This window comes from Helianthus annuus, chromosome 14 (genome assembly GCF_002127325.2).
Source record: "Helianthus annuus cultivar XRQ/B chromosome 14, HanXRQr2.0-SUNRISE, whole genome shotgun sequence".
NCBI lineage: Eukaryota > Viridiplantae > Streptophyta > Magnoliopsida > Asterales > Asteraceae > Helianthus > Helianthus annuus.
The window spans coordinates 29,628,919-29,645,832 of record NC_035446.2 but is presented as its reverse complement, the minus strand read 5'-3'; the positions used below and the strand labels follow the sequence as shown (position 1 = coordinate 29,645,832).

Below are 16,914 nucleotides of genomic sequence, written 5' to 3'. Positions count from 1 at the left end.
TGAAAAAAAGTTATATTTGTATTAAAGTCGAGGGACGAAGGGTCATCATTGTAAGACGCAGTCACAACGGAAAAGTATATGCATAACGGAAAAGTATATGCATGGTAAACAAAAAGGTTAGAATATTTGATTATTTCATGTTAGAATGTGGTAACAAGATATTGTGGTGTGATATATACATATATGCACATGTGCATAAACTGACAAAACATGTTACTATGCGCATGCGCATAATTTGTCATACTAGATTATTAATGTATTTAACGTATATGCACATGTTCATTGCAGAATTGCAATGGAAAGAAAGTTGGAAAAGAAAATGAAAAAAGTTATATTTGTATTAAATTCGAGGGACGAAGGGTCATCATTGTAAGACGCATTCACAACAGAAAAGTTTATGCATGGTAAACAAAAAGGTTAGAATATTTGATTATTTTATGTTAGAATGTGGTAACAAGATAGTGTGGTGTGATATATACATATATGCACATGTGCATAATCTGACAAAACATGTGACTATGCGCATGCGCATAATTTGTCATACTAGATTATTAAGGTATTTAACGTATATGCACATGTTCATTGCAGAATTGCAATGGAAAGAAAGTTGGAAAAGAAAATGGAAAAAGTTATATTGGTATTAAAGTCGAGAGACGAAGGGTCATCATTGTAAGACGCAATCACAACGGAAAAGTATATGCATGGTAAACAAAAACGTTAGAATATTTGATTATTTATAATTAATATTTTGGATGTTCATTAATTAAAAGTTATTTCATGCACATGTGCATCATTACATTAATGTTGTTTTGTATTAATATAATTTGTATAAACATATTGAGTTTATGAATGCAGATGTGAAAAAAGTTGTAAAAAAGGACATGAAGGTGAGGAATAATAAACGGAAACAGGTGGAAACACCAAACAAAGGTGTTGGTGAGGTGCACATGGTAAAGAACAGAAGGTTATCAACATCTAAAGTTGGTGATAAAGATGACAATGTTGTTGATGGTATGTGTTATTTAGAATTTTTAATCAATATTCAAAATGCACATGTGCATTAGTGTGTACAAACATTTCATACATGTATTAATGTGTTTGGAAATAGGTTAAACATAAAAAATTGGAATGGGAAACGAGTGATAATTTCAACGATTGCGGTGTGTTCGCTATGCGACACATGGAGATGTACAAATGGAGCGATGTCAAGTTTGAAAGCGGTTTTAGTACGCGGAAAGATATTCAAGACATGCAGCTGAAAAACTTGAGGATGAAGATATCAACAAAACTGTTATTATCAGAGGCAAACATGTACAAGGAAACTGTTATGGAACTTGCAAAAGAGAAAACACGTGGTTTGAGAGATGAAAAAATGCGGAAAACGATAGACAAAGAGGCGATGAAACAAGAAAAATGTTGGAATATGCTTGATAAATGGAAGAATGAGGATAAGTTTGAGGGTATGAGTTAACACAACAGGTTATTAACTTTAGGAACATATAGTATTTCTGTTTTGTTGGTGATTTATGTTAATGAAACTAGTACTTTTTGTTTTGTTTTGTTTGTTTTAACACGTCAGATGGTACTTTGTTATGATGTCGTTTATAGTTTTGGTTAAATGTGGTTGGAAGTGGTCTATTATGACACTAATACATCTGGTTGACAACAGCTGGTATAGTAGTTGATATCGTAATTAGTTGGTATTTTAGCTGATATAGTAATCGATGTTTGGAGTTCGTATTGGTTGTTGTCGTTTATGCACATGTGCATTAAAATGGTTAAACTAACAAGATGGTTGGTAATAAATGTTAGTAATGATTAAATGTGTGTCAGTAATATATAATGTGTTATAGATGTGCACGATTGTTAAAATATGTTATATTATGTTGGTTAATAAATTAAATGATGGGTATGCACATGTGCATAAAGTTATATAACGTACAGTGTAGTATGTAATGTATTACAAATGGGTGTAGTTATATATAAGGCATAACAAACGGTTTTATATTAATATTAGTAACATGTATAATAATAAACAATGGTATATCAATAAACAAGATGATTCAACTGTTAGATACAACTGGTCGATATGTATGCACATGTGCATATTGTAAGTTAGGCATTAATATTAATATTGTAAGTTAAATGGGTAGTAATAAAATTACATTATGTTAAGTGGGTAATAATAAAATCACAAATAAATACATGTAATACATAATTGATAACAAATTAGGATGATGCCGTAGGTTCAACTCCAACATTCGTATCTTCCCCACAACTGTCATCCGAACGAGTCTCCTCATCAACATTGTTTAGCGAAGAACGACCCAATTTCGGGTGGTCAACTGAACTGGTAATGCAATAACCCAAATCTTCTGATGATATCGACCCGCAAATCCCAGCCAACACATCGGCTGCAACGGTTTCCTGCTCGTTACAATAGATAGTAAAATCATTCGACCGTTCATTCACATTAGCAACCATTGCTGAAGCAGCACCGAGCATGTCGAGAGAAGTGGCCCCCGTTTCCCGATTTGGCCTTTTCCCATGAGTCACCAAATACGTACTGTTAGTATTAACATCACACGACTTCCCTTTCGCAAAATTTTGAATTCTTCTTTGTTTTTTTGGAAACTCTCAGACTTGTGATTCTTGTAATAGAACTCAACACATTCAGCAACTGTTTTGTGTTGAAAAAAAGATGCAATCTTTTTGAAGTTTTTGCCAAACAAAGCATAATTATCTAATAACATTTGTCTATCTTCTTCGGTCCATAGATTACCAACGGCCCTTTGCTTTTCAACATCAATAGGGTCCTCCACTAATCCATTATCCGAAATAAACCTAGAGCCCATTCGTTCCCTCTTGTCTAATATAAACGTCGGCATCTTCTGTATGTTCCTGTAGGTCTTGACACGTGAATCTAAAAGCATCTTGTTCACATACTCAACTACCTCTTTCGTTGGAACCAGACGCAAACATCCACCTACATATAAAGTAAAATTTTAGAACTTGCAAAACTTAATATTATAATAACCTGAAATTGGTATATCCGTATATCAATCATTTCTTACCAGGAGTAGATGAACGAGAATGGTTAGATATACGGTGCTTTTGAGAATCGATATATCCCAAGCGAGAGATCGATTCAAACTTCTTCTGCGACTTTGCACCGGATCTTACGGAGAGCAAGCGGAGAGATTCCTTCCAGGAATACTGAAATGCTTTAAACTTAAGAGTGATGGCCCGTTCTTTGAACTTTAAGAAACGCTTCCTCATAGAGATTCTTTTCTTAATCAGTGAATCATCGGTAGACGTAGATCTCACTAAATTAGTACACAAATTTGTTTTTGGTAATAACTTACTAAGCTCATCGGATGATCTACTTGCTATAACTTTGTTTGTGGCCAATATAGAATCATATAACTTACCATCTCTACCTAAATATACAGCACTACCAACCGAAACTGTACTTAATCAGTGAATCATCGGTAGACATAGATCTCACTATATTAGTACACGAATTTGTTTTTGGTAATAACTTACTAAGCTCATCGGATGATCTACTTGCTATAACTTTGTTTGTGGCCAATATCGAATCATATAACTTACCATCTCTACCTAAATATACAGCACTACCAACCAAAACTGTACAAATACTGCCTGTTGAGACCTGACTACCATCCCTGCAATTGTGTCTTTATGCTAGAGTATGCTATATGTAAAATTGAATTACTTACAGCAGCCATCGTCCTGTCATTGCAACTTGTTTCGATTCCAGAACAACCCAATAATCTTTCAAAACGAGATTCGAATCAAGGGCAAATCATAAATTGAAATCATAGCATAAACATCTGAATTGGATTCGAAAACTAAAACCTTCAGATGCCGTAGGTTCAACTCCAACACGAGATGAATCAGGCGAAGCCATGTGTAGCCGAAATCAGTATCCCAACGCCGTAATCAGTATCCCAATCGAATCCCCTGTAAGATCGCCGCCATGAAACTCACCGCCGTAGTTCTTCGTCGCCGATTAAGCAAAATCTCCAGCGAAACCCTAGATTTTGAATGACGATGGTGAACAGGTGATGAAATAAGAGGAGAGCAGGGGCTGAAATAAGAGGAGAGCGTGTTTTTTTGATTAAATGTCACTTAATTACAAATTTGCCATGTGTTCACATTGGTTCTCGCGGTTGTCGCAATAAGAGGTGGTTCTCGCATGATCTTCTCCCTATATATATATATATATATATATATATATATATAGGGAAGGATGTATAGAAAACCCACTTTAATTTAGAAAACCCGGGAAACTCAAAGCTCCCGATGTTTTTTTTTTTGAAAAAATTTATACATGTTATATACATGTTTTTAAGGGTTTTGGGCAAAAAAAAATCAAAAAAACGCCGAGTAGATATTTTAAAAAAAAATAAACAAGTTTTGGTGTAACACGTGCATAAAGTTGTATAACGTACAGTGTAGTATGTAATGTATTACAAATGGGTATAGTTATATATAAGGCATAACAAACGGTTTTATATTAATATTAGTAACATGTATAATAATAAACAATGGTATATCAATAAACAAGATGATTCAACTGTTAGATACAACTGGTCGATATGTATGCACATGTGCATATTGTAAGTTAGGCATTAATATTAATATTGTAAGTTAAATGGGTAGTAATAAAATTACATTATGTTAAGTGGGTAATAATAAAATCACAAATAAATACATGTAATACATAATTGATAACAAATTAGGATGATGCCGTAGGTTCAACTCCAACATTCGTATCTTCCCCACAACTGTCATCCGAACGAGTCTCCTCATCAACATTGTTTAGCGAAGAACGACCCAATTTCGGGTGGTCAACTGAACTGGTAATGCAATAACCCAAATCTTCTGATGATATCGACCCGCAAATCCCAGCCAACACATCGGCTGCAACGGTTTCCTGCTCGTTACAATAGATAGTAAAATCATTCGACCGTTCATTCACATTAGCAACCATTGCTGAAGCAGCACCGAGCATGTCGAGAGAAGTGGCCCCCGTTTCCCGATTTGGTCTTTTCCCATGAGTCACCAAATACGTACTGTTAGTATTAACATCACACGACTTCCCTTTCGCAAAATTTTGAATTCTTCTTTGTTTTTTTGGAAACTCTCAGACTTGTGATTCTTGTAATAGAACTCAACACATTCAGCAACTGTTTTGTGTTGAAAAAAAGATGCAATCTTTTTGAAGTTTTTGCCAAACAAAGCATAATTATCTAATAACATTTGTCTATCTTCTTCGGTCCATAGATTAACAACGGCCCTTTGCTTTTCAACATCAATAGGGTCCTCCACTAATCCATTATCCGAAATAAACCTAGAGCCCATTCGTTCCCTCTTGTCTAATATAAACGTCGGCATCTTCTGTATGTTCCTGTAGGTCTTGACACGTGAATCTAAAAGCATCTTGTTCACATACTCAACTACCTCTTTCGTTGGAACCAGACGCAAACATCCACCTACATATAAAGTAAAATTTTAGAACTTGCAAAACTTAATATTATAATAACCTGAAATTGGTATATCCGTATATCAATCATTTCTTACCAGGAGTAGATGAACGAGAATGGTTAGATATACGGTGCTTTTGAGAATCGATATATCCCAAGCGAGAGATCGATTCAAACTTCTTCTGCGACTTTGCACCGGATCTTACGGAGAGCAAGCGGAGAGATTCCTTCCAGGAATACTGAAATGCTTTAAACTTAAGAGTGATGGCCCGTTCTTTGAACTTTAAGAAACGCTTCCTCATAGAGATTCTTTTCTTAATCAGTGAATCATCGGTAGACGTAGATCTCACTAAATTAGTACACAAATTTGTTTTTGGTAATAACTTACTAAGCTCATCGGATGATCTACTTGCTATAACTTTGTTTGTGGCCAATATAGAATCATATAACTTACCATCTCTACCTAAATATACAGCACTACCAACCGAAACTGTACTTAATCAGTGAATCATCGGTAGACATAGATCTCACTATATTAGTACACGAATTTGTTTTTGGTAATAACTTACTAAGCTCATCGGATGATCTACTTGCTATAACTTTGTTTGTGGCCAATATCGAATCATATAACTTACCATCTCTACCTAAATATACAGCACTACCAACCAAAACTGTACAAATACTGCCTGTTGAGACCTGACTACCATCCCTGCAATTGTGTCTTTATGCTAGAGTATGCTATATGTAAAATTGAATTACTTACAGCAGCCATCGTCCTGTCATTGCAACTTGTTTCGATTCCCGAACAACCAAATAATCTTTCAAAACGAGATTCGAATCAAGGGCAAATCATAAATTGAAATCATAGCATAAACATCTGAATTGGATTCGAAAACTAAAACCTTCAGATGCCGTAGGTTCAACTCCAACACGAGATGAATCAGGCGAAGCCATGTGTAGCCGAAATCAGTATCCCAACGCCGTAATCAGTATCCCAATCGAATCCCCTGTAAGATCGCCGCCATGAAACTCACCGCCGTAGTTCTTCGTCGCCGATTAAGCAAAATCTCCAGCGAAACCCTAGATTTTGAATGACGATGGTGAACAGGTGATGAAATAAGAGGAGAGCAGGGGCTGAAATAAGAGGAGAGCGTGTTTTTTTGATTAAATGTCACTTAATTACAAATTTGCCATGTGTTCACATTGGTTCTCGCGGTTCTCGCAATAAGAGGTGGTTCTCGCATGATCTTCTCCCTATATATATATATATATATAGGGAAGGATGTATAGAAAACCCACTTTAATTTAGAAAACCCGGGAAACTCAAAGCTCCCGATGTTTTTTTTTTGAAAAAATTTATACATGTTATATACATGTTTTTAAGGGTTTTGGGCAAAAAAAATCAAAAAAACGCCGAGTAGATATTTTTAAAAAAAATAAACAAGTTTTGGTGTAACACGTGCATAAAGTTGTATAACGTACAGTGTAGTATGTAATGTATTACAAATGGGTATAGTTATATATAAGGCATAACAAACGGTTTTATATTAATATTAGTAACATGTATAATAATAAACAATGGTATATCAATAAACAAGATGATTCAACTGTTAGATACAACTGGTCGATATGTATGCACATGTGCATATTGTAAGTTAGGCATTAATATTAATATTGTAAGTTAAATGGGTAGTAATAAAATTACATTATGTTAAGTGGGTAATAATAAAATCACAAATAAATACATGTAATACATAATTGATAACAAATTAGGATGATGCCGTAGGTTCAACTCCAACATTCGTATCTTCCCCACAACTGTCATCCGAACGAGTCTCCTCATCAACATTGTTTAGCGAAGAACGACCCAATTTCGGGTGGTCAACTGAACTGGTGTCACACCCCCAAAATTTCACCTGCGGAGTACTACCGCTTGGAGGCGTGACTGACCAGGAACCAGCCACCAATCATACTGAACAAGCAAATAAGTAGTTATAAAAGTTTAACCATCACGATTAGTGTTTCAAAACAAATAAGTTTAAGTTGCAAGCGGAAGCATAAGTTTAAAGTTATAACATAAGTTCCAAAAGTTTCAAGTTTATCATGGTCTTGTAGCAATCCCTGTCCCACAACGATCCTCCTCCATGCACGCTCCAGCTAAGTACCTATGGTCCTGCAAAGCATGTAGTAACGAGTCAACAACTAGTTGAGTGAGTTCACGGGTGGGCGTTCGTTTTAGTTGTTCCGAAAACAGTTTACTTTATCTGGCATCCTGCCGTGGGGGTTACCCCATATTTTAAAAAGACGTGACCAGTTCATTCCCAGTTACTCCGGCACTCCGGCCGTGGGGGCTACCCCATGTAGTTATCAGGCATTTCGGCCGTGGGGGCTACCCCATGTACATCATCTGGCTCTCCAGCCGTGGGGGCTACCCCATGTGTATACTAGACTCGCTACCGTATCGATTGCTGACTGTAGTCATGTTTATGTGCCCTGAAAACATCAATGTCTATCATCATTGACGTGCCCCAGATCCATTAGTTCACGCCCGTCCTCTGCGGCACGGTGTGAGGCTTGTCAGACCTAAATAGCGCTATCTAACTAATGACCCGCTCGCCATTGGCCCGGCGATTAGTCGATACAAAAAGGAGGGACTTCGTGATAGAGTTTTAGTCTAGTACGTTTATCCGTCCATCCGGACGAGGAATCACATTCCTGAACCACTGACGTCCTACCCAAGGTAGACGAGGAACCACGTTCCTTAACCCCGTTCCCAACCCAGGGAATCCCATGCTTTGTAAAGGGTGTGAACTCACCTTGGTTTGCTCGGCGGTTAGTCACAGAAAGTCAATCAAGTCGCAAGTAGTCAATAACGTCCTAACACGGATATCACGTATAATCAGATTCGAACCAAGTAGTGCACAAATGTTCAACACGTTTGGCAAGCACGTTTAGCAGTAACAGTTAACAGTCAACAGTAGCACATACGGTTCACAAGTTCAGCCCAACTACTTAGGCCCTAACACGTAAAAGCAGTTAACACAGAAGCCCATCAGTCTGGCTCATTAACTAAGGCCCAAAGTGTGGTCTCGAGTCGCAACCGGACTCGCAAGCATGGTCTCGAGTCATGCTGTATGTTGATCATGGATGGTTGCGAGTCGCAACCGGTGTCGCAACCATGGTTTCGGTTCATCATGCTGAGGTCTCGAGTCGCAACGGGACTCGTAACCTGTGGTTTCGGCTTGTCCTGATATGGTTGCGAGTCGCAACCGCGTGGTCTCGAGTCATCACGCTGTGGTTGCGAGTCGCAACGGGTGATTGCGAGTCGGTAAGCTGTCGTTTTCATGTTCACGTGTTGATGCAGGTGTAGTCAGATTAGTGGTACAATATAATCAGGCCCAAATCCGGAAATAACCAATAGAATTCCACTAACATATTTCCTAATCAGGCTATTAGTCAAAGATGGATCAAAATCACAAGGGTTTTCAATCTTCAACTATCATTCATAGTGTTCTTCATACATTCAAAGCATATATTCATCAAGTTCATAGCATTTTCAACACTTATATCAACCCCAACCATCAAGATACAATTTACTAGCATGCATCCTAACATGACAAACATATTCCTTAGCCGATTTCATGACATATGTAAACCGATTTCATGAATCATCAAATCTAGTAGTTTAAACTCTATTTAACACATGAACACATTCCAACACTAAACTTTTTAACACCCATAAAACATCATCTCTTTCATACATCTATTTAAGCACAAGCATAACATGAACATACTATCACTAAGCATTCAACAATGATCATCAAGAAATACTAATAATAAACATCATTTCATGCATTTTATCATACATCACAAAGCACAACAAAATTAACCATAAAAATACTAACCGGTTGGTGATGTGTGTGTGTGTGCCGATCCAAAGTCCAAATCCGAGAGTTTCTTGTGTCAACCGAGTGGATCCGAGAGTCTTGGAGATGTGTTTGTGTGCTAGAGTTCTAGTGGGAGAGAAGATAGAAGTGTGTGTGTGTTCTAATGTTCAACAAATGGCAAAAACTAACTAAGGTATGGTATATATAGTCAAGTTCCAAATGTGTGCACCCTTAGTGGGTTTCGAGTGGGGGTTCACGGCCTAAAGGCCCAACCGGCCAAAGGTTCTCGGCCCAATTCCAAAACCGATTACTAGTCACTCGAGACCTCTTGGTCTCGAGTCGGGTTCTTTGTTGTTTCGTGTCGGGTTCTCGGTTCACATATAGCACGTACACAAATATATACAATACACACGTAACAAAGCACTTATCACATAAAAAGGTTCACGTTATCATTTTAACTAGTCACATAACGTACAAGCAAGTTACAACGAAAGGTTCTAGATTTCGAGTTGTCACATCATCCCCAAGTTGAAAGAAATTTCGTCCCGAAATTTGACGGCACTCACTGAGGAAGCTAGTCAAGTTGCATGGTTTTCCCGGTTTTCCTGGGGTGTCACATCCACCCCCCGTTGATCTGGAATTTCGTCCCGAAATTCCGTAGCTTCAACCTCAGTAGCGTTTGTACTGTTCTTAAACAGTTGGGGATACTTTTGTTTCATCCGATCTTCGCGCTCCCAGGTAAACTCTGGGCCGCGACGTGAGTTCCAACGAACTCGAACAAGAGGTATTCTAGTGCTCTTGAGGACCTTAACATCCCGGTCCGTGATCTCGACAGGTTCTTCGACGAATTTCAACTGTTCGTCGATCGTGAGTTCCTTCAGAGGAACTACGTGCGTCTCATCTGACAGACACTTCTTCAGATTTGACACATGGAAAACGTTGTGAACTGCCCCGAGTTCTGCTGGTAATTTCAGTCTGTAGGCCACCTTGCCTATTTTCTCAAGAATTTCGAAAGGTCCAACGTACCGTGGGTTGAGTTTGCCGCGTTTACCAAAACGAACCACACCCTTCCAGGGTGAAACTTTGAGTAAAACCCGCTCCCCAACCTGGAGCTCAAGTGGTTTCCTGCCCTTATCGGCGTATGCCTTCTGACGGTCACAAGCGGCCGCCATGCGTTGTCGTATTTGAGCAATCCGCTCAGTAGTGTCTACCACATGTTCTGGACCAGTGATTTGACTATCCCCCACCTCTGCCCAACAAAGAGGTGACCGGCATTTACGTCCGTACAATGCCTCAAACGGAGCAGCTTTAATGCTAGTGTGGTAGCTGTTATTGTACGAGAATTCTACGAGTGGCAGATGCCTTTCCCAGCTGTTGCCAAAGTCGATTACACAAGCGCGAAGCATGTCTTCTAATGTCTGGATAGTGCGCTCGGACTGCCCGTCCGTCTGTGGGTGATACGCTGTGCTCATATCAAGACGTGAGCCAAAAGACTTGTGCATTGCCTGCCACAGTTCCGAAGTAAAACGTGCATCTCGATCAGAGATGATAGAGATGGGCACCCCGTGCCTCGAAACAACTTCCTTGAGGTATATTTCCGCCAGAGTGGAGAATTTATCTGTTTCCTTGATTGCCAAAAAGTGTGCGGATTTTGTGAGTCGATCCACGATCACCCAGATAGTATCGTTTCCGCGCTGTGATCTAGGTAGGCCAGTAACGAAATCCATGGAAATTTGCTCCCATTTCCATTGTGGTATCTCTGGTTGCTGAAGTAGGCCTGAAGGTTTCTGATATTCCGTCTTGACTCGCGCACAAGTCAAACACTTGCTGACGTAAGTTGCTATGTGGGCCTTCATGCTAGGCCACCAATACGTAGTTTTGATATCGTGGTACATCTTGTCCGAACCAGGGTGTACCGAGTAGCGAGATTTGTGCGCTTCATCCATCACAAGTTCTCGTAAATCGCCATAGTGCGGGACCCAGATGCGCCCTGTTACATAATAAGCACCATCTTCCTTCTGCTCTAAACGTTGCCTTGACCCGCGTAGAGCTTCAGCTCTACTGTTTTCTGGTTTCAGTGCTTCTATCTGAGCAGCTCGTATTTGCGAAGGTAGACTAGAATGGATCGTGAGTTGTAAAGCTCTTACACGCTTAGGCGTAGTGTCCTTTCGACTGAGGGCGTCCGCCACTACATTGGCCTTGCCCGGGTGATACCTGATAGAGCACTCGTAATCATTCAGCAGTTCGACCCATCGTCGCTGCCGCATATTCAGTTCCTTCTGCTTGAATATGTGTTCTAAACTTCTGTGGTCGGTGTAGATGGCGCACTTGGTTCCGTACAGGTAATGCCGCCATAACTTGAGTGCGAAAACAACAGCTCCCAGCTCTAAATCATGTGTCGTGTAGTTCTTCTCATGAACTTTAAGTTGTCGCGAGGCGTAAGCTATGACTTTATCTCGTTGCATCAATACACAACCAAGACCTTGAATTGATGCATCACAGTAAACCACAAAATCTTCTGTGCCCTCTGGCAGTGAAAGGATAGGTGCACTACAGAGTCTATCCTTTAGATGCTGAAAAGCTAGCTCTTGTGCATTTCCCCAACTATAAACAACGCCTTTTTGTGTTAGCAAGGTGAGAGGCTGCGCGATTTTAGAAAAATCCTTAATGAATCTCCGGTAGTAACCTGCCAATCCCAAGAATTGGCGAATCTCCTTTGGTGTACGAGGCGCAGGCCAGTTCTTAATAGATTCCACTTTGGATGGATCAACGTGAATCCCATCCTTGTTCACCACATGCCCTAGGAAATGGACTTCACGAAGCCAGAAGTCGCATTTCGAGAATTTTGCGTAAAGCTGTTCCTTCCGAAGGAGTTCCAGAATAAGTCGTAGATGTTGTTCGTGTTCCTCTTTGCTCTTAGAATAGATCAGGATGTCGTCGATGAAGACTATAACAAACTTGTCCAGGTACGGTTTGCACACCCGATTCATCAAATCCATAAAAACTGCCGGTGCGTTCGTCAGCCCAAACGGCATGACCAGAAACTCATAGTGCCCATATCGAGTCCTAAAAGCCGTCTTAGAGACATCCTCTTCCCGAACTCTCAGCTGGTGATATCCCGATCTCAGATCGATCTTTGAATAGTAGCTCGACCCCTGCAACTGGTCGAACAAGTCGTCAATACGCGGTAGAGGATAACGATTCTTCACAGTCACCTTGTTGAGTTCGCGATAGTCGATACACATTCTGAAGGTACCATCCTTCTTCTTCACAAATAACACTGGAGCTCCCCAAGGCGATGAGCTAGGACGAATAAAACCTTTATCTAAGAGTTCTTGTAGTTGCGTGGAGAGTTCTTCCAATTCTGATGGCGCTAAACGATAAGGTGCACGGGCTACAGGCGCGGCTCCAGGAGCTAGATCAATCTGAAACTCGACTTGGCGATGGGGCGGAAGACCAGGTAATTCCTCAGGGAATACCTCAGGATAGTCGCGTACAACTGGATAATCTTCTAGCTTCTTCTCCTGTTCTGTGGTGTCAGTAACTAAAGCCAAAATCGCAGTGTGGCCCTTTCGTAAGCATTTCTGGGCCTTAAGAAGAGAGATAATGTTCTCAACAGCACTTCTCTTGTCGCCACGAATCATGAGAGGTTCACCACCTAAACCAGGAATACGAACGATCTTCTCGTTACAAAGAATCTCTGCTCGGTGTTGGGATAACCAATCCATCCCAATGACAACGTCGAAACTACCCAAGACAATAGGTATAAGATCAATAGAGAAGGTCTGGTTAGCGAGAATAAGCTGACAACCCTTGACTACGTGTGAGGCTTCCAAGCTCTTACCATTAGCTAGCTCTACGGTGTGCTTGTCGCTCAGGGGTGTAGGAATACGCTTAAGCATCTTACTAACTTCTAGTGACACATAGCTAGTATCGGCACCCGAATCAAATAAGACTGTAACATAAAAGTCGTCGAGAAGGAACTTACCCGTCACCACGTTGGGATCATTCCTTGCTTCACCTTGACCAATCACGAACACTCGTCCCCTAGCACCATTGTTGTTGTTGTTCCCATTGTTACCATTCCCCTGATTGTTGTTGTTGTTCTGATTCAGTTGGGGACAATCCTTCTTGAAGTGGCCTTCAGCTCCACACTGAAAGCACCCTTTGTTGTTACCCTGCTGCTGTCGCTGGTTCTGCTGAGGTTGCTGACGATTCTGATTGGCAGGATATGCGCTCCTGCAATCCTTTGCAACATGGCCAGGCTTGTTGCATCGATGACAGTTGCCCCTGGTGCATGGCCCACTGTGATGTAAGCTGCAACGATTGCACTTGGGGTGATTCCCCTTGTATCCACCATGACTTTGACCACCAGACGACTGCTGACTGGGGCTCTTGTGATCGTCCGTCTTTCTTTGCTGAGACTGAGTTTGCACTGAAGTTGAACCCCTGCTTGAAGTTCCATCCCATTTCCGTTTATCCCCACTAGAAGCACCAGAAGTAGTTGCAGCACCTATACGCTTCGGTAACTTGTTCTGCTCCACCGCTTGGTCAGTGAGACGGTGAGCCAACTGTACGACCTGCTGGATAGTAGTCAACCTCGCTGAAGTCACATGACTTTGGATCTCTGGCACCAAGCCCTTGAGATAGAGTTCAATTCGCTTATACGGGGGATCCACCATAGTAGGACACAACAAGGCAAGCTCATGCGATCTCTTAGTGTATGCCTCAATTTCTGATCCCGACATCTTAAGATTATAGAACTCATCTTCCAGTTTGTGAATGTCGTCACGACTGCAGTATTCCTCCCTGATCATTTCCTTGAAGTTTTCCCATGGGGTGGCGTTGGCAGCAACCAACCCTAACATCTGCACTTGAGCATTCCACCACGTGAGAGCCAAACCCTCGAGAGTACCAGTAGCATACTTTACCCTGCGCGCCTCAGGGCATTCACACATTTCGAACACAGACTCCAGTTTCTCAAACCAGTGTAGGAGACCTACTGCTCCTTCAGTGCCGCTAAAAGTCGTGGGTCGACAGTCCATAAAGGTCTTAAAAGTGCACACCGGTGCCTGAGCATACTGACCTAAGGTAGGTGAAAGAAAAGACAGAGTTTAACACAAAGGTTGGTTCACGAGAGTAGGATCCAAATGATCCTAGGACAATTTCGGACTGCAGGATATACCTCCTGCGTGTGCAGCTGCGAGCGCTGCGGCAACTCGTTCGTTGATCAAAGCCGTCAACTGGGCTTGTGTCATGTTAACGCGTCCAGACATGGTTCTTCATAACAAGAGTAATACGTGTGAGAGAGGTTCGCGAAAGTACGATAGTAAGACAGAGTAAGCACGCACGTGTTCCAATCAACAGTAGTTATACTAATCAAGCATACCATGAACAATGTACTACGCAACTAACAAGTAGGCAATATACATACTTCATATTACCTAGAACATCGAGCCTTGCATGAGGAGCGAAGTGTCGTTGTGGACCGTTGAGCACTGTTCCGGTTATAGTCTGGTTTTAACAAAAACGTTTCTCCTTTATTAAAACCAAGTTCACTATAACCAATGGCTCTGATACCAATCTGTCACACCCCCAAAATTTCACCTGCGGAGTACTACCGCTTGGAGGCGTGACTGACCAGGATCCAGCCACCAATCATACTGAACAAGCAAATAAGTAGTTATAAAAGTTTAACCATCACGATTAGTGTTTCAAAACAAATAAGTTTAAGTTGCAAGCGGAAGCATAAGTTTAAAGTTATAACATAAGTTCCAAAAGTTTCAAGTTTATCATGGTCTTGTAGCAATCCCTGTCCCACAACGATCCTCCTCCATGCACGCTCCAGCTAAGTACCTATGGTCCTGCAAAGCATGTAGTAACGAGTCAACAACTAGTTGAGTGAGTTCACGGGTGGGCGTTCGTTTTAGTTGTTCCGAAAACAGTTTACTTTATCTGGCATCCTGCCGTGGGGGTTACCCCATATTTTAAAAAGACGTGACCAGTTCATTCCCAGTTACTCCGGCACTCCGGCCGTGGGGGCTACCCCATGTAGTTATCAGGCATTTCGGCCGTGGGGGCTACCCCATGTACATCATCTGGCTCTCCAGCCGTGGGGGCTACCCCATGTGTATACTAGACTCGCTACCGTATCGATTGCTGACTGTAGTCATGTTTATGTGCCCTGAAAACATCAATGTCTATCATCATTGACGTGCCCCAGATCCATTAGTTCACGCCCGTCCTCTGCGGCACGGTGTGAGGCTTGTCAGACCTAAATAGCGCTATCTAACTAATGACCCGCTCGCCATTGGCCCGGCGATTAGTCGATACAAAAAGGAGGGACTTCGTGATAGAGTTTTAGTCTAGTACGTTTATCCGTCCATCCGGACGAGGAATCACATTCCTGAACCACTGACGTCCTACCCAAGGTAGACGAGGAACCACGTTCCTTAACCCCGTTCCCAACCCAGGGAATCCCATGCTTTGTAAAGGGTGTGAACTCACCTTGGTTTGCTCGGCGGTTAGTCACAGAAAGTCAATCAAGTCGCAAGTAGTCAATAACGTCCTAACACGGATATCACGTATAATCAGATTCGAACCAAGTAGTGCACAAATGTTCAACACGTTTGGCAAGCACGTTTAGCAGTAACAGTTAACAGTCAACAGTAGCACATACGGTTCACAAGTTCAGCCCAACTACTTAGGCCCTAACACGTAAAAGCAGTTAACACAGAAGCCCATCAGTCTGGCTCATTAACTAAGGCCCAAAGTGTGGTCTCGAGTCGCAACCGGACTCGCAAGCATGGTCTCGAGTCATGCTGTATGTTGATCATGGATGGTTGCGAGTCGCAACCGGTGTCGCAACCATGGTTTCGGTTCATCATGCTGAGGTCTCGAGTCGCAACGGGACTCGTAACCTGTGGTTTCGGCTTGTCCTGATATGGTTGCGAGTCGCAACCGCGTGGTCTCGAGTCATCACGCTGTGGTTGCGAGTCGCAACGGGTGATTGCGAGTCGGTAAGCTGTCGTTTTCATGTTCACGTGTTGATGCAGGTGTAGTCAGATTAGTGGTACAATATAATCAGGCCCAAATCCGGAAATAACCAATAGAATTCCACTAACATATTTCCTAATCAGGCTATTAGTCAAAGATGGATCAAAATCACAAGGGTTTTCAATCTTCAACTATCATTCATAGTGTTCTTCATACATTCAAAGCATATATTCATCAAGTTCATAGCATTTTCAACACTTATATCAACCCCAACCATCAAGATACAATTTACTAGCATGCATCCTAACATGACAAACATATTCCTTAGCCGATTTCATGACATATGTAAACCGATTTCATGAATCATCAAATCTAGTAGTTTAAACTCTATTTAACACATGAACACATTCCAACACTAAACTTTTTAACACCCATAAAACATCATCTCTTTCATACATCTATTTAAGCACAAGCATAACATGAACATACTATCACTAAGCATTCAACAATGATCATCAAGA

General features: G+C 41.2%; 2 protein-coding genes across 2 annotated transcripts; one reads left to right on the top strand and one right to left on the bottom strand.

Moving 5' to 3' along the window:
• Positions 1 to 95: 95 nt before the first annotated feature.
• LOC118486423 lies at positions 96 to 1,545 on the top strand. Its single transcript, XM_035982857.1, has 3 exons — positions 96 to 116; positions 856 to 1,011; positions 1,109 to 1,545. Exons 2-3 carry the CDS (start codon positions 994 to 996, stop codon positions 1,469 to 1,471), a joined length of 381 nt encoding a protein of 126 aa, XP_035838750.1. The 5' UTR covers positions 96 to 116; positions 856 to 993; the 3' UTR covers positions 1,472 to 1,545.
• Positions 1,546 to 4,880: 3,335 nt separating this feature from the next.
• On the bottom strand, positions 4,881 to 5,856 carry LOC110908234 (nuclear receptor corepressor 1-like). The gene is made up of 2 exons (XM_022153152.2): positions 5,608 to 5,856; positions 4,881 to 5,519 (listed from the first exon to the last, which is right to left on the bottom strand). The coding sequence occupies exons 1-2, from the start codon at positions 5,810 to 5,812 to the stop codon at positions 5,086 to 5,088; spliced, it is 639 nt and encodes a 212-aa protein (XP_022008844.1). The 5' UTR covers positions 5,813 to 5,856; the 3' UTR covers positions 4,881 to 5,085.
• Between the last annotated feature and the right edge of the window lie 11,058 nt (positions 5,857 to 16,914).